The 23,198-nt window shown below is 37.7% G+C and overlaps 1 protein-coding gene and 1 long non-coding RNA gene across 6 annotated transcripts in view; one reads left to right on the top strand and one right to left on the bottom strand.

Annotated features, from left to right (window-relative positions):
- Positions 1–1,409, bottom strand: part of LOC123575208 (uncharacterized) — a 115,948-nt gene extending 114,539 nt beyond the window's left edge. For 2 of the 3 annotated variants that reach the window (XR_012416447.1, XR_010577316.1), the window contains exon 1: positions 1,244–1,409. This is a non-coding gene — a long non-coding RNA (uncharacterized lncRNA). Of the gene's footprint in view, positions 1–433; positions 894–1,243 lie in introns of those variants that run through there. The other variant, XR_012416446.1, reaches the window with a different exon arrangement.
- Positions 460–23,198, top strand: part of NKAIN3 (sodium/potassium transporting ATPase interacting 3) — a 731,862-nt gene continuing 709,123 nt past the window's right edge. For all 3 annotated transcript variants that reach the window (XR_006700386.2, XM_015454769.4, XM_015454770.4), the window contains exon 1: positions 460–733. Coding sequence is in view for 2 of the 3 variants with exons in the window: in XM_015454769.4 (XP_015310255.1) it covers positions 680–733 (54 nt within the window). In the remaining variant the exon portion in view is untranslated. The remainder of the gene's footprint in view (positions 734–23,198) is intronic.

Genomic DNA, 23,198 nt, shown 5'->3' on the forward strand with positions numbered 1-23,198 from the left:
GCGTCCGACCACCCTCCCAATCCCCAGCACAACCCTCAGCGAGAAAGCCCAGCTGGGTCTACCCAGTTACACCGGTCAACGTGGGTCTCCATCGCCGCCGGCCGCCCTAATTCACGCTCATTCATATTCATTCTCTTTTCTCTCTGTTCCTCTTCCTTTCTCCCCAAAGACTCCTAACTAGACAGGCCGATCCTCCCCAGCGGCACTCCCTTTCATTCTTCCCCTCCCACCACACACACACACACACACACACACACACACACACACACACACTCACACACACACACCCGGACCCAGACAGCCCACTCCACTTTCCAGACGCCCACCTCCTACATACTCCCCTCCCCTAAACAGACATTCACCCACTCGCCATCTGTAGCCTCCTTCCGCCCCCCGCCCCGCCTGCCTGGCTCCCCCTCCCCAAGAAGCAGACCTGCACAGTGGGACGCAGGGACCCCCGCCAGACGCTCGGGTAGTGCACGCCGCACTGACCTCGGCCCGCCCCGCCGGGAAACTAACAAAGGCAGGCGCGAGCCAGGAGCCCAGGAGCCGCGAGCGGCGGCCGCGGGGCCAGGGAGCCTGGGCCGGGCCGGGCGGGGACTACTTCGGAGTCAGGAGGCAGCAGCTGCGGAGGACGCGGATCTCTGGCAGTCAGCGCCGCTCGGACGCTGCCGGCACCATGGGCTGCTGCACCGGACGCTGCTCGCTCATCTGCCTCTGCGCGCTGCAGTTGGTGAGTGCCCCGCGCGCCCCTGCCCCAGGACAGGTCCCTGCTCTAGGACCGGCTTCTCCGGCTCCCTCTGCGGTTCCGCAGCTCCAGGCAAGGGGCTAAAGGGTGAGCAGGGCGCTCCGCCCGGCTCCCAGCCTCCTCGCTGCCCGGCTGGGCTCGCACTGCTCTCTAGCCGCGGGCACTCGCTGGGTCGCCCCTGCCCTGCGGGAGGGCGCGGTCTCACCCCCGGTCCCGCGCGCTGGGGTTCGCCGCGCTCCCGCCGGGCGTCGCCACGCGGTCCAGGGGTTGCTGTCCAGGCGCCGGGGAAGTGAGCGATTTCCCTGCCCCTTGATCCGACACCTGGCTTTAGCACCCTCCGAGTTCGTGATGAAGTTACACGGGGACTTGCGGGCTCTTTCTTCTTAGGATGATATCCAGGAATGTTGCTTAATTACACAATGTGTGTGAATGCCCAGGTTCTGAGGAGACAGAAGCTTCCTCAACTCTGTTAGTGAAGAGTGAGGTGGTTCTTACCTTCGGCAGGTTAAAAGGTGATGGTTAAGGAGTCTGGGACCTCCAGGAAGGAGATCAGGCTGTGTGCTTCAGCCCCTGCCCTTCCAATTCCGCTTTGGATTTTGTTGAAATGTTGCATGTTCAGGCGGCGACAGACTGACAGCTGTCATAAAGGAGAGAACAGAGTGAACCGGCTCCACTGGCGCGGTGCCTTTCAGAGGGAGTGTGTGTAATGGGAAGTTAGAAACTAGAGTGGAGAAAAAAGGGCCTTTCAGAGCAGAGCAAATGCTCCTCTTAATCCCTTTGGATCCTGGACTGGCCCTGTGGTCTATTCCATGGTCACTTGAGGTCAAGGCCACAGACCTTTTGAGTCAAACTTGTGTGTGTGAGAGATTAATAGACATCTCCCTTGCGTTATACTTGAGACAGATTCTGAGTGCTCTGTCAAGCTTTCTTCCAAGCATTGTATGTTTTTTTCGAGTCACAAATATAAACCTAGCATATTTTGACAAGCGAGAGGAAAAAGCTTGCAATGAACTTTACTTAGTAATGTCATCCCTTGCAAGACTTATTAACTGAGAGATAAAATCGTGCTTTTTAGTAGTTAGTCCTTGTTTACATGAAGGTTTTAGAATGTTTTCACTTTTCTCTTGTCTCGTGTTCCAGTCTCCCATGAAAACCTCACTTTGGATGTGCCCTTCATTGTTCACCTAATGCATGCGTAATTTATGTATTCGTAGGTTTGAAATCAGTGACCACTTTTTAAGTCTAATGGATAGTGCCTTCTGTCGTGTGAAATACTTGAATGAAATACATTTTATAGTTTTCTTGAAAAATAATTTTAAAAATTTACAATATGAATGTTTTCTTTCACTAAGAAGGCAGGAGCTTGATTTGTACTTTGGTTTTTAGAAAGGGACATGGTTTGTAAGTTGGAAAAACTGACTAAACATTGAGTCAACTCTTGATTCAATGTAAGATTATGGATAGGCACGCTGGATTGCATAATCTATAATGCATAATTTCTATTTTACATGGAAATAACAAGTAAGGTTTTTATGTAGCAGATTTATCAATGCAATTATGATTTTCTTAACAGGCATTGTGATGATAATGTTTTTGAGATTTCATCCGTCAGCCAAGCATGCCCCTCTTTCCACTTTCTCAGTTGATACAAATGCAACTTATTTGTCAAAGCTTATCTTAAAATTCCATTTTTTAACGAAGTCTTCCTTGGTGCTCCAGGTAAAATCCCTTATATTCCTATAATCTCATAGCACTTCACTTTTTCCTCTGTTATAAAACATTTGATACACTCTTAAATAATTTTAGGTTATTAACACATATTTCTCACCACTAGATTGTAAGCAACTTGAGGGTGGGGACCATAGTATTAGTGACCTTTGCAAACTCTGCAAGTTGTTAGAGCTCATATTAGGAGCTAAAACATATTTGCTGAATTTCTGATAATACATAACATTTGCAATCCATACAGGGTTTTGACATAAACATTTCTTTTGACTTTTAAAACTATCCTGTGAGGTAGATACTCATTTCATTTGTTTGCAGGTGAGGAAGTTGATATTCACAGAGTTAAACAATTTATCCATAATCAGTAGTTTTTGGATGGTAGAAATATTGGGGTGATGGTAAGCATTTAACAACTGAATTGTAACCAAAACAAAACATATGTATATATTACATTGTAATATCATACAAGATAATCTTCTTTATGTAAAAGATGTGTAACTCTCAGCTGACAAATGATTAGCAGTAGTAAAATATGTAATAGTCTTTAGTGTGAATTCCATACAGCCATTTAATTTTGGCAGAATCTTTTTGCTGAGTTTGACAAACTCTTGGTTTTATAGATCTGACATGAATGCTGGTGAATATTTTTGTTTGCTTTAAGAAGAGGAAAGTGAAAATTGGAAGAAAATATTAGAACTTTACTTCATCAATTACATGAATAGATTCTTGGCTGAACTGGATAATAGTTTTTAAATACTTAAAAATTATTTCCTCAGTTTCTTTCATGCTATTGACAATGTAATGTCTATAGACATGACACACTTTTAGGTTTAATATGCATTACTTAAAATATTTCTCCATTATTTAAAAAGCCTAGACAATCAGCAAAACAGTAAGCAACCACTGATTTGTGGGATTTGCCAAATTCTTTGGTGTAGATACTTCCATCTTGAACAATTTCAAATTTACCTTTATATAGCATTTCCATCATATACATAAGATAGGCATAACCTCAAAAGCATTGGTAAAGTAAAACACAGCAAAATAATTTGGAAGGAATAACTATTAACTATTCAGTATCTTGGCTTTTAGTAGGATTTCTTTACATTTAAGTTTGCATAATTTATTTTTTAATAATGGCTGTATTTAACAACTAGCTCACAAAATTCCTAAAAATCTAACAAAACCAATTCTAACTCCGAGTCCATATAAGCCTGCTTCAGCATATCATAGGGTAGAGATCCCTGTTTCCCAAATCTGGTACACTTTCTACTGAAACCAATTGTCTTTTTTTTGCCCTTTTATGTTTTTTTCTGCTTCCACCAGCTATCAGACAATGGAGGTTATGAGGCAGTGAACTAACGAGGGTATTAAAAGAGGATGGCATTGGGAGAACACATCTGCTGAAGACAATCTACATGCTCATGACTAAGGCTTGACTGGGAGGTCATCAAATAGATGGTACATTAGCTCCTCCTAAAAGTTAAAGAAACATATAAAAAGCTTTTCATTATCTTATTCCCATTTCCTCTGAACTACTGTCCGGAGTGGGAAAATAAAAACTCAAATTGGGAAATTTACTTGGAGCAAACATATCCTTTTCAAGCTAGTATCTGTGGATGAGCTTTGGTTTGCAAAATCTCAGTCATTGTCTACTTTCCTCACTCCACTGCTCTGGCTGTCTTTCATCATTAGTTTTTCTCCAGGCTTCTGCCCTCAAGGTGTTTGCTCCATGGTTTTATGTTTGTAATCTTCCTGATTTTCCTAGATGAAATTAAAGAGAAAGTGAAAAGTATGAATACAGGGCCATCAAAAACTATGTGAAATAATTTTTTTTTAAAGAAGTGATTTGTTACTGTGTCACTAATTCATCTAGTCATCCAAGAGCCTTTAAGTACATTTTTTTTTGGAAGGATACTTTCAGTTTTGCTTGTTTTATAATACTGTATATACTTATTAGATAGGTGTAATCTATACATAAAAAGAAACACTTGATCATATGCTTTTAGCACATTCTTTTCAGGTACCACTTTTAAATAAACCTTAATTGCATGATTTCAAAGTCTGACATGCCACATCTCATTTCAGAGCCATTTTCTGAGAGTAGCCTTAGTGAAGCACTGAACTAATTTCGGCAGGCATTATTCCCACAGAGCTTTAGACATCTTTCCGACCTCACAGAGGTCAGACTCTGGCATGTTCAACGCAACTTTGGCATGTTCAGCGCAACTTTGTCTCAGGATGTTATTATTACCCATGGACATTCATTGCACCTTTTGTCACTTCAAGGTGAAAGTCTTACTATTAGACCTATGAATCAGGGAAATAGAACTCAAAACTTTCACTGGACATATCTGTGGTACCAGAAAACCCTACAAAATTTAGGGAAAATAGGCAGCTTTTAACTCATAGATGAATATTTTTTATTGTAGAGAACATCTGACTGGGTACAGTGGCTTATGCCTATAATCCTAGCACTTTGGGAAGCCAAGGTTGGAGGATTGCTTGAGTCCAGGAGTTCCAGATCAGTCAGGGCAACATAGCGAAACCTTATCTCTACAAAAAATTTTAAAAAATTTTAGCCAGACGTGGTGGCTTGTGCCTCTAGTCCCAGCTACTTGGGAAGCTGAGGTGGGAGGATCGCTTGAGCTCAGGAGATCGAGACTGCAGTGAACTATGATGCCACCATTGCACTCCAACATGGGAGACAGAGTGACACTCTATAAAAATAAATAAATAAATAAATAAATAAATAAATAGAGAACATTCTCTTAAATTAAAGAAAACCAGCATTTTTTTCTCACAGTGGAAACGAAGTTTAGTTAAGTTTCTTTCTATACCACATTCAAACCACCTGTGAGTAAAGCACCTATGACACTAGAGTGCCGAGATAAATGTGTTAAGAGGGGTCCGTAGGGGGTTGGTGTAGCTGTGGTAACATGTTTTTAACTAAGTGCTATGAAAGATGCAGCTCACCTGTCATAGATATTGGACAGCGAATGCCGAAATATATTTCTTGTACTATGTATTTATACTGATACTTTGGCTTTGACATGGTTTTAATTTTAATAGTTCTTTTCTTCTCCTCTGTAATATAATTCTTAATCATTTTGTTTCCATTCTCTTTCTTTATTTCAACATTGTGGTTCATGTTATGAAACTTAGAAAAGATAAAGGTTAGTGAAATTCAAATTTTGTCTACTAATGAGACTTGAGTTATACTGTGACTGGTATTGAAACCATTCTGCATTAGCCAATACTGAAGGGTTACATCATGAGTAACACAATGAACTGTGGTGCTTGGGTATTGTGTGTGTGTGTGTGTGTGTAAGTGCAGCAGATGTGTTTGGATACATAAGGGTTCTGTTTTAGATACTTTAAGATTCTGAGACTTGAGGCCAAAGCTGTCAGGTATACGAGTGTGGAACCCAGAGGGCAAGCCTGGACTGCATATTTAGAATTAAGAATCATGAACAATATTGATATTTAAAAAGCCTTGGATGAGATCACCTTGGGAGAGAGAGTAGATAGTTGAGACTAGAACCAAAAATGGGACTTAATACAAGGTGAGTAGAGAACAAGGAGCCAGCAAAAGATACGGAAGAAGAGGTTGGAAAGAATCAACTTACTTTAAAAATAGGGCTGACATTTCAAGAGAAAAGTAAAACAAAACACAAAAAGCATAGAGCTGCAATCATCGGTAATAAAAAGGACATACACCAATAAATGATTATGATCAAATTGTATCTTTTGATTTTTTTTCTGAGAGGTTAAGAGCAAAACTATCATTTTAATAAAAATACATGAATTGTCATACTTTTGTATTCTGTCCTAGGAAGCCAGGTCTGTAGAAGCAAAGTCAACATAAGAAATGATTTCCATGGCATGTAAATCATGCTATAGCAAGAGAGTCATTTTATTTAATGAGAATTAATTAACAAATAATTTTATTCAATGTTTAGTAAAGTACTAAGCAGTCATTTAAATTAGCGTTAACATTAATACAGTTAACATAGATTAGTTGTAATGAATGACATAGACCTTTCAGTTAGCAGAGCATTTTGTTTTTATGAATAATTGAGTAAATAAGAGAATACTCTGACAGTAAAGGGCTGAGAAGAGTGTTATGGGAAGAATTTTGTCCTCTAAAAAGATACACTAAAGTCCTAATTCCCCATACCTCAGAATGTGATTTTATTTGGAAATGTGGTTTTTATAGAAGTTATTAAGCTAAAATGAAGTCATTAATTCCTTATGACTGATGGCATTAAAACCAGGAAATTTGACGCAAAGACAGAAAAGCACAGAGGAAAGACACTGGGATGACACAGAGAGATAAAAATCACTCATTAAAAATAAAAACAAAAATCAGAAGGGAAAACACGCAATTGGGATGCTTTGGGGAAAAGATGACAGACAAGGTGTTACTGAGCTAGAGAGACAGTAGACCTTCCCTTTCTTCCAAGGTGCCACGTGAAGACTGAGGATTGGAGTGAGCCAGGGATTGCGGGCAAACCCATGGAAGCCAGGGAGAGGCAAGGAGGGAGTCCCTTACAGGCTTCAGAGGGAGTGGGCCCTGCTGGCACCTGGATTTTGGATTTCTAGCCTCGAGAACTGTGAGATAAGTTGCTCCTCTTGTTTTAAGCCACTTGGTTGTGATACAAGGAAACCCTAGGAACTTAATACAGAGAGAGAGCTAGTCTGGATTATGTTTTAAGGTAGAACAAACCTAAGTTTAATTAAAACCACTTAAATGGTGAAAGAAATGCTTATGCTCAATGTGCATATGGATTTGGGCTTATGGGTGGCAGAAGGTTGAGACGATGTCATGGCAGGAAAAATCAGAGTCAAAAGGTTAAGTTCTTGGGCCAGCAGAGGCAACAGGCCGGGCCTGAGGACCCCTAAACAGTGCTGCCCTCGTGGGCGTCTTTGGATCAGCAGTATCAGAATCATCTGGGAGAGCTTCTCAACAATAGTGGCTCAAGCTCACCAGGATCTACTGGATAGAAATATTCTGGAGAAGGGCTCGAGAGTCTCAAATTATTGAAAGTTCCTTGCATGATTCTGAGGTAGATCAAGGCTTGGGAACGTTTATTCAAATGAAGAGTTCCCTGGCTCAGAAGAACTTGAAGAGAAAAGACTGGATACTTCTTAAGGCTATTAGGGGCAAACCCAATTTCTGAAGGTCAGTTGAGGGCAGAGTTAGCTGAGTTGCCACTCTGAATGTCCTTAGCTTTTTAAGATTTTAGGATGGATACTGGGTATGGTGCCTCATGCCTATAATCCAGCACTGTGGGAGGCTGAGGTGGGAGGATCACTTGAGGCCAGGAGTTTGGGACCTGCCTGGGCAACAAAGTGAGACCTGTCTCTACAAAAAAAAAAAAAAAAAAAAAATTAAAAAAAAAAATAACCAAACAGTAAGACGAATACCTGTAGCCCTGCCTCCTTGGAGACTGAGGTGGGAGGATTGCTTGAGCTCAGGAGGTCAAGGTTGCAGTGAGCTATGATCATGCCACTGCATTCCAGCCGAGGTGACAGAAAAAGACTCTGTCTCCAAATAAATAAACAAACAAACAAATAAGTAAATAAAAAAATAGAGTTTTAGAAGAGTTGCTTCTCTTATGGAAGCTTAATGTCTAGCATAGCAGGGAATCATCCTAACAGACTCTTCGAGGTCTGTGGTCTGTATCAGAGGGAGTGTCGTGTTTCCTATCCTGAATAGGTCAGTCACTGAGACTGCCTGTCCTCTGCACGTGTAGCATCTGGTGTATCTGCAATAGGTTCTCTGCTCTTTTAGGTCGTAGGCTGGGTTGGGTTCACAGCCTGGTCTGGAGAGGGAGCCCAGATAAAAGCCCCAGGAGGAAGTGGGCGAGGTGCCTCCTCGCAGCCCCTTTTGACACTGCATCTATTTCTTTAGCCTAGACAGGAAAGATCACTTTGCTTTGATAAAAGTGCCTCAGGGCTCATACTGCATGGTTTCAAGGTTTGCTTGAAGTAAATAGTTTCAACATTTCTTCTAGAGGACACACTAAAAATGGTTGTAGACCATATTTGTGAGGCTGAGGAATGTTCCTGTTTCTGCTTTGCAAACCAAATTTCTTATTTTTATTTTTAATTGGCAAATAATAATAATATATACTTATGAGGTAATTTGATGTTTTGATATATGCATAAATTGTGGAATAATTAAAACAAGCTAATTAACACATTAATCACCTCACATATCATTTTCTTTGTGGCAAGACATTTGAAATTTACTCCCTTGGCAATTTTGAAATATATAATACAGTATTATTAACTATAGTCACCATGCTGTGTAATAGATTTCAAACTAGAGTCCTTATGTTTGTAACCCTGATCAGCATTGGTTTGAATATGTCCTTCTAATAAGTATTCATAAGAAAGTTCTGCAGTTCTCATGACTTAAGCCTCCCTGACATATAACTATGAAATTTATAACATCCATCAGACCTTTTCTCTCTTAAGCTTCAGTTACTTATTTCACCTTTTATTTTATTAACTAATACTTCATATTCTTTAGGTTGAAACCTAATTTGTTTTTAATTCTTTAGGTTGAAACCTCCTTTCCCAGATTCTCCCTTCAGCTTGCTTGCCCTGACAAGAGATGTAATGAATTCACTCTCTACAATGCCTGATTAATCTTCCTTAAGTGGAAACTTCAATCTGTCACTCCTCTTCAAAAAAAATCATGTCTCTGTAAGCTGCCATTTAATACCTTACCAATATAGAATTATTTCCTACTTCTCCAGGTCTGCATCCTCAGTTCCATAGGGACAAATTTCTATTTCATGAAAAACACATATTCATACTCTTGAACATACGTGGTTCAGGCTTCGTGAAGCAAATTTCAAGGTTGTAAAACTAAGAAAATGGAGATGAACAAAATTCACTGAAATAGAAAGAAGTATTTATTTATAATGTGGTTTTTATTCTTTATAAAATAATGAATTGCTTCTGTTTTTGTCAAATTATATTCTCCATTTTAATCAAATCATTTTCATTCTGGTTACTTACATGTAGATTTTTGTTTTGCGTAGTCTTTTTTTTTCCCTTAGGAGGATAATCTTTATCAAAAGATTCTGGGAAATAAATCATTTTCTATCCCCAGAACATCAATAGTCTTTGCTTTTAAAACATAAACTACTTATTTTATTTTATTTTTTTACCTTTCTCTCACAAATTGTGCCTGTGATGTCGCAATGTATGTTTTCGATCTTTTGATCAGATTGACTGGGCATGGTGTCTCATACCTGTAATCCCCAAATTTTGAGAGGCTGAGGTGGGAGGATCCCTTGAACCCAGGAGTTCCAGACCAGCTCTGGAAGGACAGGGAGACCCCACCTCTCCAAAATGAAAACAAAAATAAAACATAGATGGTTGTGGCTGTCTGTGCCTGTAGTCCCAGCTACTTGGAGGCTGAGGTGGGAGGAGAATCAGTTGAGCCCAGGAGTACGAGGCTGCAGTGAGCCTTAAATGGTGCCACTGCACTATAGTCTTGGGGACAGGGTGAGACACTGTTTCAAATAAATAAATAAATAAATAAATAAATAAATAAATAAGGTTTACAAGCACTTAATACAAATAACTCATTAAAAATAAAAATAAAAATCAGAACGGAAAACACAAAATTGAGATGCTTTGGGAAAAAGATGACAGACAAGATGTTATTGAGCTAGAGAGACATAGACCTTCCCTTTTTCCCAGGGTCCCAGCGTCTGAATGAAATCAAAATAGGGTGAGGAAGAAAACTGGAGCAAACAGCAGATCGGCAACATTGAAGAATTCAGGAGACAAGTAGAGTGTATTTGGCCCAAGGCCTTAATATTAGTTTGTGCACCGTGTACACTGCACGAAGATGTTCCTGTGCTACACAGAAATTTGGCACTTGCTGCACTTGCACGAAGGGTATAGTGGGCATAGTGCTGGAGTATTGGTGCCTTTTGGCTTCACAACATGTTGAGAGTTGGATGATTGATAACATTGTGCAGATGATATGGAATGAGAGAATAAATATGTTACTTATTTTAAAAATAAAGCTGGTGAATGTGAAAGTTAAGATTTACAGGATTTTGGACAACAATGAGAAGTTAAAAAGAAAACCACAAATTATTCTTTATTGCTTATTTTGATTTTCTTATAATACTTTCTATGTTACACTTTAACATTAATTCTGAAAAAGAGGAGAGATTTTCCAAACAATTAGTGGATGCTTTGAGGTCAATTTTAGGAAGACTATTTGGCAAATACTTGATAAGGTTATATTTAGTATAGCTTCTTTCTTAGGTGCATCAAAAATTCATGCTTTTAATCCCCATTAACACTAATTTGTGATAATGTGTGTGAACATGCATCTACAGCAGAATATAACACTAGACGAAAATACTTCATCAGTGATTAGTATTCAAAATGCCAATTAAATGGTAGTACATGCAAATGATGTATAGCACAAACTATCTAATTTACATTTTTAATTTGATATGTTTTGCAAAGATATTGAAATAAAATGGAAGGTAGGCTATAAATGCCCTGTAATGGAACATTCTTACCTTAGGTCTTGATAGAGTATAAGAGAATAGATATTGTAAGATAAGCATAGTAATAAACGAACAACAAAAATCATCAGGTGAAGGCATTGACTTAACTTGGAGAATGTGAAACACTTGAACTAGTAGGTTGCTGTTCTGTTTGACACTGGTAAGAGCATCTGCAGTTCATTGAATTGGAGGAGAAACTTTTATCCATTGGTAAAGGGAGATGAAGGTGAAGGTGGGTGGGCGACAGGAGTTGGAGTACTGACAAGGGCTCTAATTGCAAGAATTAGATAGCTTATTTTTAAAGGAAGCAAGGGGAAGATCTTGGCAGTGTTAATGATATTATTCATTTTTTAGATTTTTTTCTTTCATTTTTTGCATAGAGTAGCATTCTTTAGAATGCTTCGTTCCTTTATTAACAAGAAGTATTGAAACAGGATTTTAGTGATCAGTTTCTCGTAAGGGATATGAGCTCAACAGGGGTGACGATAAGTCATAAATATATTTCTCAAAGTTTCTATTCCAGTAATGAGAGGCACAGTAATACTTTGGTATTGATTAATATCTAGTATAATAAGAGTTTGCATGTGGGAAGCCATAGGCTACAGATGTTGATTGGTTAAATTGGTTAATTAAAGTACAAACAGGAGTGCTCTACACTGAAGTTATGTTTCCTGTGCTGGTAGCTAGCTGTAAATGATCATAATTAAGACAATGGGAGCTATAAATGATTGTTAATGATAATTTATTTATCAAATTTGTATTTAAAATATAAATTCTTGATGAAGTTCTTTCAAATTATAGTTTATGAAAAGTAACATTTCTTAACTTCAAGAGGTCCTCAAGAAATCATCTAGAGCCATTGTTAGCTCCAAAGCAGTTATGTGTGTGATGCTTCAATACTAAAGTCTCTCCTGTTGAATCTTAAATGTCTCTGAGAATATAAAACTTGCTTTGATTTCTATTGTCTTCTATTCATTTGCTTTATATCTGGATGGTGAACAGTAGATGGAGACGGTCATGGGCCGGAGCTGACTCGTAACAACTGGGGACAGCTTCCTGATAGGTTTCCAGGAATCATGTGAGCCAGTTGTTAAATATAGCTTTATTAAAAATTAACTATATAAACTTATAATTAAATTATATTAAAAACAAAAGTATATATATTTAAAAGTCGACACTTTCTAATGATTTTATTGCAGTATACTGTTATCTCTGCTCTGGGGGTTATTTTACATCTACATGGTACGAATTTTACATACAGTTTGTATGGTGGAAATTCTGTATAACAGAGGACTATCTATTGAGTATCTCTTCCCAGTTGTACATCCAGTGACATCATATTGGTAGCTAAAAATTTTTTATGAAGTGTTTATAGCATAGAAATATCCTCCTTAAGCTCCCAAGGCCAGTTGTTAAATTATTTACTAGCATATCACCAGGTAGGGGCTTTCTTCATCAGGCCAGTTTTTTTCCCTGTACCAAATTGGAACTGATTCATAAGCTTTCAGTGTAACTAATTAATGCATGTATAGAAAGTATATTTTATAACCTAAGTGTTTTATTTATTGCTTTGAATACATCTGTAAAATTGTTTAAACATAAAATAGAAGTTTTTATTTTCAAAAAATTATAATATTAAATCCTTTGGCCTTAATAATAGCTTTTGGATCTCCCTAAAGTGTTCATACACTTTGCATGGTAACTGATTTGTTGGTAACTGATTTGTGGCTAAATGATTCAGAACTGATAATGGGTTATAGGTTGTACTTCTAGGTGAGTGACTAGAATCTAGAATCTCTCGCTATGAGGGAAAGTTATTTTTGCTTAATGAGTGCTGATTAGTTCCCATGAGGTAAAGGTGGACTTACTCCAATACCCAGTTCTTCCACCTGTTGGCATTATTGGTCCTAATTAGCTTCTTCCACAAGGATGTCAAATAATCAACGGTGAAATGATTGAAATACCTTTTGACACCCACATCTGGTTCTTCCAGACTGGGATAATCTGCATTTTCCATTGACCCCACATTGAAATACTAAATATTCTATCTTGAAGGAGGCTTCAAGAAGGTGATTTATGTGGCAGCACACCAAAACTTATTTAGCTCGTAAAATGTCTCTTCTAAATTTTAAAAAGCAATCATTGTTACAATGTGAAACAAAATACTCTTGTACCTCAAATTCCATTGTACCATTCTTATTTTCATGAGGCAGATATTAATATATTCTCATTTACAGATGAGAAAACTGAAATGTGGGAAAATTAAGGAGTATGTTGAAATTATATGTTATGCTATTGCTTAAAGCATGAGAAATGTAGAAATGCAGATAACCAAACTGTGTGTGTGTGATCTTAGATTAGATCTTCGATTGTAGTATTGTGACTGCATTAAAAAAGAGTCACTCTTCTGGACTTAGGTCAAATCTGTTGTGAAGAGTAATTATTTAAGCAAGCAATTTCTGTACATGAAATGTGATTTTTACAATGTAATCCAGATGACTTGAGTAGTAAGAAGAGACAATAACCCAGGGACACAGCTTTTTCTTTTGTTTTGTTTTGGCATTTCTGTTGGTAGAGGGTAGCTTTCCCTCATTATTGACATCTGTTTTAGGAATCCCTCAGGAGGAATCCCAACTTATCCCGAAACAAAAGAATGAAATGCAAGCTTTCTGCAGACCAAGTATTTTGCAATTTTTGCATGCTCTATTTTCTTCAGCTGATGAACCACTTCTGACAAAGCTTTCTCACTGTCCAGATATAATCTGCTAATACCACTGGGATCTACACTCACAAGTATCCTCTTCCTCCATAAAAGTTTAAGCCACTAATTCTTTTTGATGTCTGTTGGGAAACTCTTCCTTTTCCTTGTAGTATTGTGATTGCCAAAGATTTGAATGTGGCAACCAGACCACTGACAGAGCGTCTTGAATGCAGGGCCAATTAGAGAGAAGCACTAGATGAAGCCACTGAACCATTAGGAGGCTTGCAAAGATCCCCTAACACTCTTTTCATCTATAAGAGAGCTGTGGTTGGAAATACACAGATGGAGTTGTCCTTAGGGATGTGCTCTTCACGCATGTGGTTCTGTTGAAGCATTTTGCAAGTAGAAGACAACGTTTTGTAATATTTCACAGACCGTACATCATACAGAGGCACATTGGTCATCTATTATTAATATGTTTGTTTGGCCCAACCAAAAGGGTCTTTCTACACACTTTTTAACTCCTTCCCTACTAATGATACATTTATTGTAGGGCAGAGGTTTTGATTAAAGATATAAGTAATATGATTTTTTAGCTCAGTTTTTCTTTCAACACAACACAAAGTAAAACATATTAATTTTCCTTATTGATGAAAAACTGGTTTGGCATTTGCAAAACTCTGCATGAATTCTAATTCCAAATGCTTGATTTTTGTCCCACTATATTTAGAAAATAATATTGTTTTCACATTAGAGGACCACATCAAGGCTAAAAAGATAATATCATTTAAACATATTTTAACATGTTTAAACTATGTATTTTTATATTTTTAGTTATCAGAAAATTTAATTTGTTTCCAAAATGCTGGTTAATTTTCATTCCACCAAATAAAGGTTTAAAATGCTCTTAGGATAATGGTAGTCAAAACTCTTATAAAAATAGAAATGTACTTCTTTAGTCAATATGTAGTTTGCTTTGTATTAATTAAAGAGGTAATCTGAAATGTACATTTGGATTAAGTGCCAACTGTAATGTCTATGTACTTTTCATGGCCCAAAATGAAAGGAAAAACACTGGAGAACTGTTATCCCACAGGCATCAGAATTACACTGATGGGCCATCAGCTGCTTTGCAGCCATGCTTTTCTCCAAGGTGCTCCAGTGATACTGCAGGCTGACCTCATGAATGGATGGGTGAAGAATCACAACTAGATGACAGGACTAGCATTCTAGGAGCAATATTTAATGTGACATAACTTAATCCAAGTTGGTATATAATTATGATAGTAGTCAAAAATCAGATGACATTAGAAATAGATGTTACTGAAAAGACAGTGTAGTAAACCATTGCAAACTTAATAATCTTCATCTGTAGACCTAAGGAATAAAATCATTGAATATTTTTGGACTTATTTTCCATTCAAGTATAGAGGAAATGGTGCTTTGGGCAGGACTACGTTACATATTTATATATGAACGTCGATACATGCAATGATGCCAATTTACAAGAAAGTCCTGAGTATGAAGATCTAAACAGTAATAAACTACAGACAAAAGAATCAGAAACACAATGTTTTCTTAAGCAGTAAATATTGGAATGCCTAAATATAGGCTAATTGCTAAATATATGTAGCAATCCACTGAACATTGGTCAGATACATTTAAACAAAGGAATATGATAGTTTCATATTTCTCATAGTGAAGTATTTTCAAAACTATACAGTCAAACTTAAAGAGAAAGCTAATTTGGAAATGGTTCACAAGGAAAAATGAGGAAATTCATATTGCTTAGCCTAATGGTGGATTATTCGCCTCCTAAGGAGCTGTCTCAGAATGTTGAAAGGAATATATTCCCTGCTGGCCACCTGCTTCTGCCCTGTTTTCTCCATCCCTGGTGTCATTGTCCCACTTGGCATGTTCTGACCCACCCTAATTCCTGAGCCAATATTGGCGAAGTCAAGATAGTATGTATATTATCTTCAGCTCTGCAGTTGGTATCCATTAAAACATTAATTAAATACTTAAACTTCTCTGTTTTAGAAGTGGGAAGAATAACGAGGTAACAATATTGTAAGATGGCTGACTAGAGAAACTTGGGCACCTTCCTTGTTATTCCTTCCCCACTTGGTTCTCAAGCTTCCTTAGTGGTTCCCAAGGCTTGGTACCTGCTAACTAGTGATTCTACGCTATGTTATTGGTCTAGGCCTATGTAATAAAATGCAGTTGGAGTTTACCTGGCACCGAAGTTAGTTACAGCTGCTGCTTGTGTTCTGTGTCAAGCTCTTACTACTGAGAAAGATACAGGCACAGAGGCTTCTATTCCAATTTTTATGATACAGCATCCTCACCCTGCAGACCCCAGCTGCAGCTTGATGTGTCCAGCTGTCCATTGTGATGGTAAAATTACAACATCACAGTGCATGTGCCACTGCTCCTGGGACTGTAGCTTGGCTGTGTCACACCATGAATCTTTCTCACTAGCCGCATGTTTTGTGAGTTCGACACTCTTGTGGAGACTCTTGGAGGTCACCTGGAGCAATGTTTTATGATCTGGCCTTCTTCCATCCATATGGCTGAGAAAGGAGCCAGGTAATATTTCCAACATGGCCGCTTTCTTGACCTAAGAAAAGAGTGATATCAGAAGCATACAGCTTATGGCAGCACGTCATGGATAAAACAGGTACAAAAAAGGTGCCATTACAGAAAAGAAGTTTTACATTAATTTTAAGTCAGTGTATAAGTGATCTATTCTTAACTGTCTACTGCCCAAATCATTATTTAAAATTGCTACCTGGGGCTTGAAAGTACATACATCCTTCTTTCTACTACTTCTTTGCTTTTCTCTTCACAGTAAAGCCATGAAAGTGACTATTCTATAATTAATCTCTTCTACAAACTGCCAGACATAATCAAATTCTGTAAACACTTTTGTCTGTGTTTACACAGACATGTTGTAACGCTTATGGAAGAATATTTGGGAAAATATTTCTGTGAAGATCTGTAGAATAGATTGGGGATACTTTTGTCCAAAAAGGTAGAGACAGCCATTATCGGAGTCAAAGAAATAAACTGAGCAGCTTTCAGTAAACATCTATAGACGTGTAATTGGTACATGGCATTGGCAAAACAAACATTTTTAATATTTATATATTTTAACAAAAATTTAAAATAAGGTAATTTTATTTAAATATGAAAGTAAATCTATTTTATATTTTATTTGTGTCTTCAAGCCTATTCCCTTCTTTATTCACACTTAAATTTTTAACACTCTGAAGTAGAGTCGCTGGAAAGCTCTGCATGGTGAAATCTTTTTGGCTGCATTTTTATAGTACACATTTTTATACAAAGATGTGGCATTAACACTGTAATCAGGTGACTTCAGATTTTTGGACGCAAGAAAATTTAAAACAATTCAAAACTTTTAACCTTTGTGTATGGTGTTTTTGCAGTTGAGTTTGAGATTTTTAAGTACCTGAAAGTTAGTGGCCTCAAGATGGTATGATTCCTGCATTTATCATATAACACCACAGTGCCAGTGAACAGTACCTTGGGGATCTATTTTTCAGAATATTCCATGGCCCACAAAATTGATTTAAATTGAGTTCTCCTTTGCTTTAAAGGAATTTGGTCTCTTCACCCTCCTTCTCTCCTTCCTGTCTCCCTCCGTTCACACTTCTCTCTCCTATCCTTGGGTCCTAGAAAGTCTCCTCTTGGACTCCTCAGAGTGAAGAAGTAAGGGAACACCGAGCAAGGAGCCCTGGACCCCTCCCCTGGCCTTACTCCATAGGAAATGAAGGCTCAGAGGATTTTGAGTGAAAGAATTAAGATTCTATGTTTTGTAAACACTGGAGTCTAAATAAGACTTCATTTGGGAAAGGAGTTGTACGTACTACTGAAAAGAATCATAAAACCACTACTTTAGAGTGTGACGTGAAATAGTTCCAGATTTATGTAACCTTGGTAGGAATTATCATGCTAAAATAAATTAAGATTTCTCTCTTCATATGCTGCCTTCTTATTAAATGATGTCAAACCTCTTTTAGTAATATACACATATGAAAGAAAAATAATTATTTTAAATAGATATCAAAGTTTCAGACATATTCAAGGGAAACATTGCATGAGTTAGTTTTACTTACTATGTGATTTAAAGGAAATCTTGAGAAATTATAATGTATGTCTCATGTAATAGTTGTAGTTGGCTCCATCTGAGGCAGGAGGCGGGACTCGACTCTGGAGGCGGGGCTCAGACACCAAACAAGGTTGAGGACTAGCTAAAACAGGGAAGAGAGAGAAGCGCCTGTCCCTAAGACAAGCCCACCAGTGTGCCAGGTCAGTTTACTGCTGCCATGGCAACACCTAGAAGTTGCTGCCCCTTTCCCTGGCAGTGACCCGACAACTCAAAGGTTACCACCCCTTTTGTAGAAATGTCTCCACAATCCACCCTTTAATTTGTATATAATTAAAAGCAGATATAAATATGGCTGCAAACTGCCTTTGAGCTGCTCCTCTGGGCACACTGCCTATGGGGTAACCCTGCTCTGCAAGGAGCAGGACCTCTGCTGCTGCTGTGCATTGCCACTTCAGTAAATGTTGCTAAGACCCTGACTTGCCCTTGAATTATTCCCTGGGTGAACCCAAAACCTCCCAGGCTAAGCCCCAATTATGGGGCACATCTGCCCTGCATCACATCCATCATTGCTGTAGTACAGTAATTATATTTCAAACATGTTTGCATGATATCATATTATTTTCAAAAGCGTAATAACTCTGGTTTCTGAGTTATTACAAAACATAAATATAATTATCTTATTGTGTTCCACAATGAAAATTTTGGAGCATGTAGATATGATTCAGAATTGAAGCAATAGAACAAATCATTCAATTTGATTTTCCTGCAAAACATTTTTCCTTACACAGAAAACTTGCCAGTTTGTTTCCTTTTTAACAAATTACTAAATCAGTGAACCATGGTAAAATTTCAGTGTTTTTAGGTTAAATATCCGCAGTTTCTTATGTTTCCCTTAATTATTTGTTATGATTCTCTTGGCAGATAACATGTGACGTTAACACATTTAATATTATAAGATGGTTGTCTTCTCTACACTATTATTTCATGCTAATGTTCCACATTACTTTACTTTTTAGTTAACCTTTTACTATTCATATATATTTTTCTTCTATTTGAAGAATGGAAAGGGTCCTGCCTTACTTGCTTTTGTATTCCCCACAGTGCTTGTGTCCTGATATACACCTAACAGTTGTTCAGTAGGTATTCATTGACTTTTTGATAAATGGGTTATTATGTTTCCTACACTATCAGGCTAATTTTGGTCATAGGAAGCAGATAATTCAGGAAAAAATTGTTTAAACTGGTGCTACTGAAAATGTGTCCCATAGATTGTTGGTCAGAATACAAACTTTATTTCTGATCTGCAAGTAGCCAAGTAATTAAGAGTATGCATTTAGAAACATTTATAGCAATTTTAATGTATTATGATATCCAATGGCTGGTCATTTATCCTAGGAATTTGTTTTTGTTGTATTTCACAATAGTTTTTGTCCTCAAGTGATTGAAAATGTAAAAAAAATATAATTTCTTAACCACAGAGTGTTTAAGAAGCACAGATTTAGACAATGGGTATTTATTAATAACAAATCTCACATAGTAAGAAATCAAGGAAGAAATAGTTACTGGGTTGGGGTTCAACAATGTTTAATAGTGGTAGGGCTCCAAGTTGATGTTTCTTGGGTTCCCTTGGTCTTCCAGCTTAGCTACAATATTCCATCAGCAGTTACAAGCCTCATGCTTTCACATGAAAATACTCAACTGGAGAAGGAAAAGGACAGATGCAGAACAGCCTCTTCTCTCTCACAGCTCTCTTTTTGTCTGGAGAGAAAGACTGTCCATACCTAGAAGACTGTTCATACTTCTTTCCATATCTAATTGACCAGAACTGCATCCCTGTCTTCTCCTGGATCAATCCCTGTAAAATGGTCCTGGCTTAGTCCGGTGTGATCTATCCTCTGGGTGGGACACCTAGCTGCATGACCAGAGTCAGGGATCTCTCAGCAAGAAGGACTGGAGAATGGCTGTTCTGCAAATTTCTCCAAAGACCTAAATTTATCAGAAATTGACATCACCACTGACAATGTTTCAATAAGTGGGAAGGTATAATAATAATAGCTCATGTTTATGCAATGGCTGTTATGTTAGGTATTCTGCATAACTCTTCATATTTTGTAAAACTTCCCTCCACACAGTCAGTATTATCCCTCTTTTATAGATAGGAAAAAGGAGACATCAATAAGTTAAGTATTTTACCCACGGTCACATCGCTGGGAGGTAAACAGGGCTGAGATTCCAACCCAACACCGTGAATGTCTACACCCAGGTTCTCCCTACTGCTACAAAGGCTATTTTTGTATGGTGCTGGTTGGGTAGCCTGTACATGCATAATACCACAAATCTGGGAAGGCCTGACCAGGGATATTGGCTTGAGAAAATGCCTCTCTAAATAGGCAACATAAACTCTCTTAACATTTCTAAGTATAGTTATTGCATTTCCGGTACGTGGGACTTTTTCCTTTAGCTCACTAAAATGTTACCCTCTCTGTTGCTGTCTGAAATACATCTTCCTGTACAACATCTGTCCCTGTCATTGCTGCTCCAGGTGTCACAGGACTCTGCTGTTGTCTTGAGTTTGGATGTAATATGCAGGAGATGTATTCTTTGTAATTCTGGAATCCAGAAGAACATTGCTCAATAAAACCCCTGTGCATGGTTTATAAGTATTGCTTGCAACTTTACTAATACTTTATGGCCATGCTATATATCAATAGCACTGTGGCTTAGCTAGGCTTTCCTGGGCTATCAAAAACCATTTGTAACCCCAGAGAGTGCCAAATAACCAACTTTCAAACAATTCTTTGCAGCACAGCTCTTTGATAAGCTGAAAATTGCCCAGTTTATGCAATTCTTTCTTCTTCTTATAGTTCCTCATATTCCAATTCCCTAGAAAATTGCTTTTGAGAAAGAGTAGACAATATATCTCTGAAGTAGTCCATTATTTTTTTATTCCACTGCTGAGCTAGGTATACAATCCTATTTATCTTTGACCATGTTCCTTTCTGCAGGTGCAAGTCTATTCTAGCTAATACATGGCGCATAGCAAATTTTAAAAGGCTATGAAAATAAGCTTGGGGACACTCAACTTCAGTACTCAAATACGTAGATTTTATTATCACATTTCTGAAAATGTATTACCTATTAAACTATGTGGATCCACCTTAAGGTAAGTTTTTCCTTTCACAGTCCTATATTGTTAATTATACTCAATTGTGAGTTACTTTAGGTCAGCAACTGTGACTTGTGTGGCATTTGGTAATGCTCATTAATGTTGCTGACGCTGTCTTTGGATGGAAAACCTCAGCATGTATACAATGCATCATTTCACCAGATTCACTGTTTTATAAGAAGCCATAAAAACAAAATGTGGGGTTTAATAAGTCTGTCTATCATCTAAAAATTTCCATGTACTTTCCTTTAAGGAAAAAAAAGTAATTTATGTTAAAGTACGAACAATGAAAACAATTTATCTTTCTTTAGCTAATGCGGAGGTCCTTATTATTATTTTTTCGATTTTTCCATTGTTTTATAACTCAGACTGCAGAGTTTTTATCTGTTTGTTTTGAGAGAGGGTCTCACTCTGTCACCACTGGAGTGCAGTGGTATGATCACAGCTCACTGCAGCCTTGAACTCCTGGGCTGAAGTGATCCTCCCCCCTCAGTCTCCTGAGTAGCTGGTACCAAAGGCATGTGTGACCACACCCAACAAAGTTTTAAAATTTTCTTATAGAGATGGGGTCTTGCCATGTTGTCCAGGCTGGTCATGAACTCCTTGGCTCAAGCAATCATCCTTCCTTGGCCTCCCAAAGTGCTGGGATTACAGTCATGAGCCCTTGGGCCCATCCCATATCACAGGCTTTGTACTTTCAGATCATATGCAATGTGTTTCTTTAAATTAAATTTTAAATTATAAATTTAAAAATTATAGTTGTATTTATTTATGAAGTAAAAAGTTATAATTTATGAGAATTATGTGGAATAATTAAATTAAATGAATTAATACATATCACCTCAAATATTTATTTTGTGATGAAAACATTTAAAATTTACTCTCAGCAATGTTAAATGTATAATACATTATTATTTACTATGTTCACCACGTTGTGCAATATATCTCAAAGAAAAAAACCTTATCCTGCCTTTCTAATTGGCTATATATCCTTTGACAATCATCCCCCCATTACGCCTGCCAATCTCCGACCTATGGTAGCCAGCATTTTACTCTGTGATTCTTTGAGTTCAATTATTGTAGATTCCACATGTAAGTGAGAACATGTGGCATTTGCGTTTCTGTGCCTAGCTCATTTCACTTACCATAATGCCTTCCAGTGAAAACCAAGACCAATATTGAAGGGTTGGCTCAACTGAAGTTTAGCATGCCTTGTGAAATAATTTTTTCTTCCTGTTCATTTGAAAACTTGTGAAAATATTAAAAATTGGTACTAAAAACATAACTAATATTTTTAAATGTCACTCATAAGAACATACATATTCATCACATTTCTCAGTATAAACCACGAAGCATAAGAAAAACATCCGAAAAACATTTTAACATCTTTACAGGCTGCTTTAGTTTTAGTTAGAAGTAATATAGAGAGTCAAAGACTCAAATTATAAATCTAAGTTGCTCTGCATTCTGCCAAGATTGGAACGCTGCATGGATGAAATTTACTGTGACCCAAACTTTCAACAGAATAGTTCATGACAACAGGATAGGACCACAAATGAGGATTTTTATTCCAATAAATTCTTTGACTTATCTGTTCTTACTGTTGTCTTTAAGCCAAGATTTGTAGTGGGCCCCCAAATTGGGAATTTTAGAACAGGAAGTTTTACATGGAACTGACTCCAGCTGGGAATTGAGAACTGTTTGGTGTTTTGTCTGGGAGGAAGTATCAAGGTGTACCTAAGAGCTGAGGTATATCTGAAATGGTAGTATCAGGAAGTTTGCAGCGTAGTGTGAAATGAAATGAAAATTTCAATTGTACTGTATCCCAACCAATAATGTAATGTCTTCCTTACATAATGGGCATCATGCTAGAGTTTCACACAGTAAAGAGTACCAACAATAAATAGGCCCATGTTAGCTGTTTTAATTTTTTCAGCATATGAAGGGTTCCACTGGTGTGATAGCATGAGAGAGGATTTAGGATTTTTTTTCCCTTTTTAAAAAAATTTTATTTTAGAGATCATCTACCACAGTCACTTTTGTCAGAGAAGAGAGAATTGATTTCAGCTCTAGTGATTCTTCAAATAACATTCTAGAATGCTGAAATATTCTGGTTCCTCAGCTTTATTATCCACAACACTTAGGGAAAGTCCACAGAAATGTATGACCTG

This window comes from Macaca fascicularis, chromosome 8, assembly GCF_037993035.2.
Source record: "Macaca fascicularis isolate 582-1 chromosome 8, T2T-MFA8v1.1".
Classification (NCBI taxonomy): domain Eukaryota; kingdom Metazoa; phylum Chordata; class Mammalia; order Primates; family Cercopithecidae; genus Macaca; species Macaca fascicularis.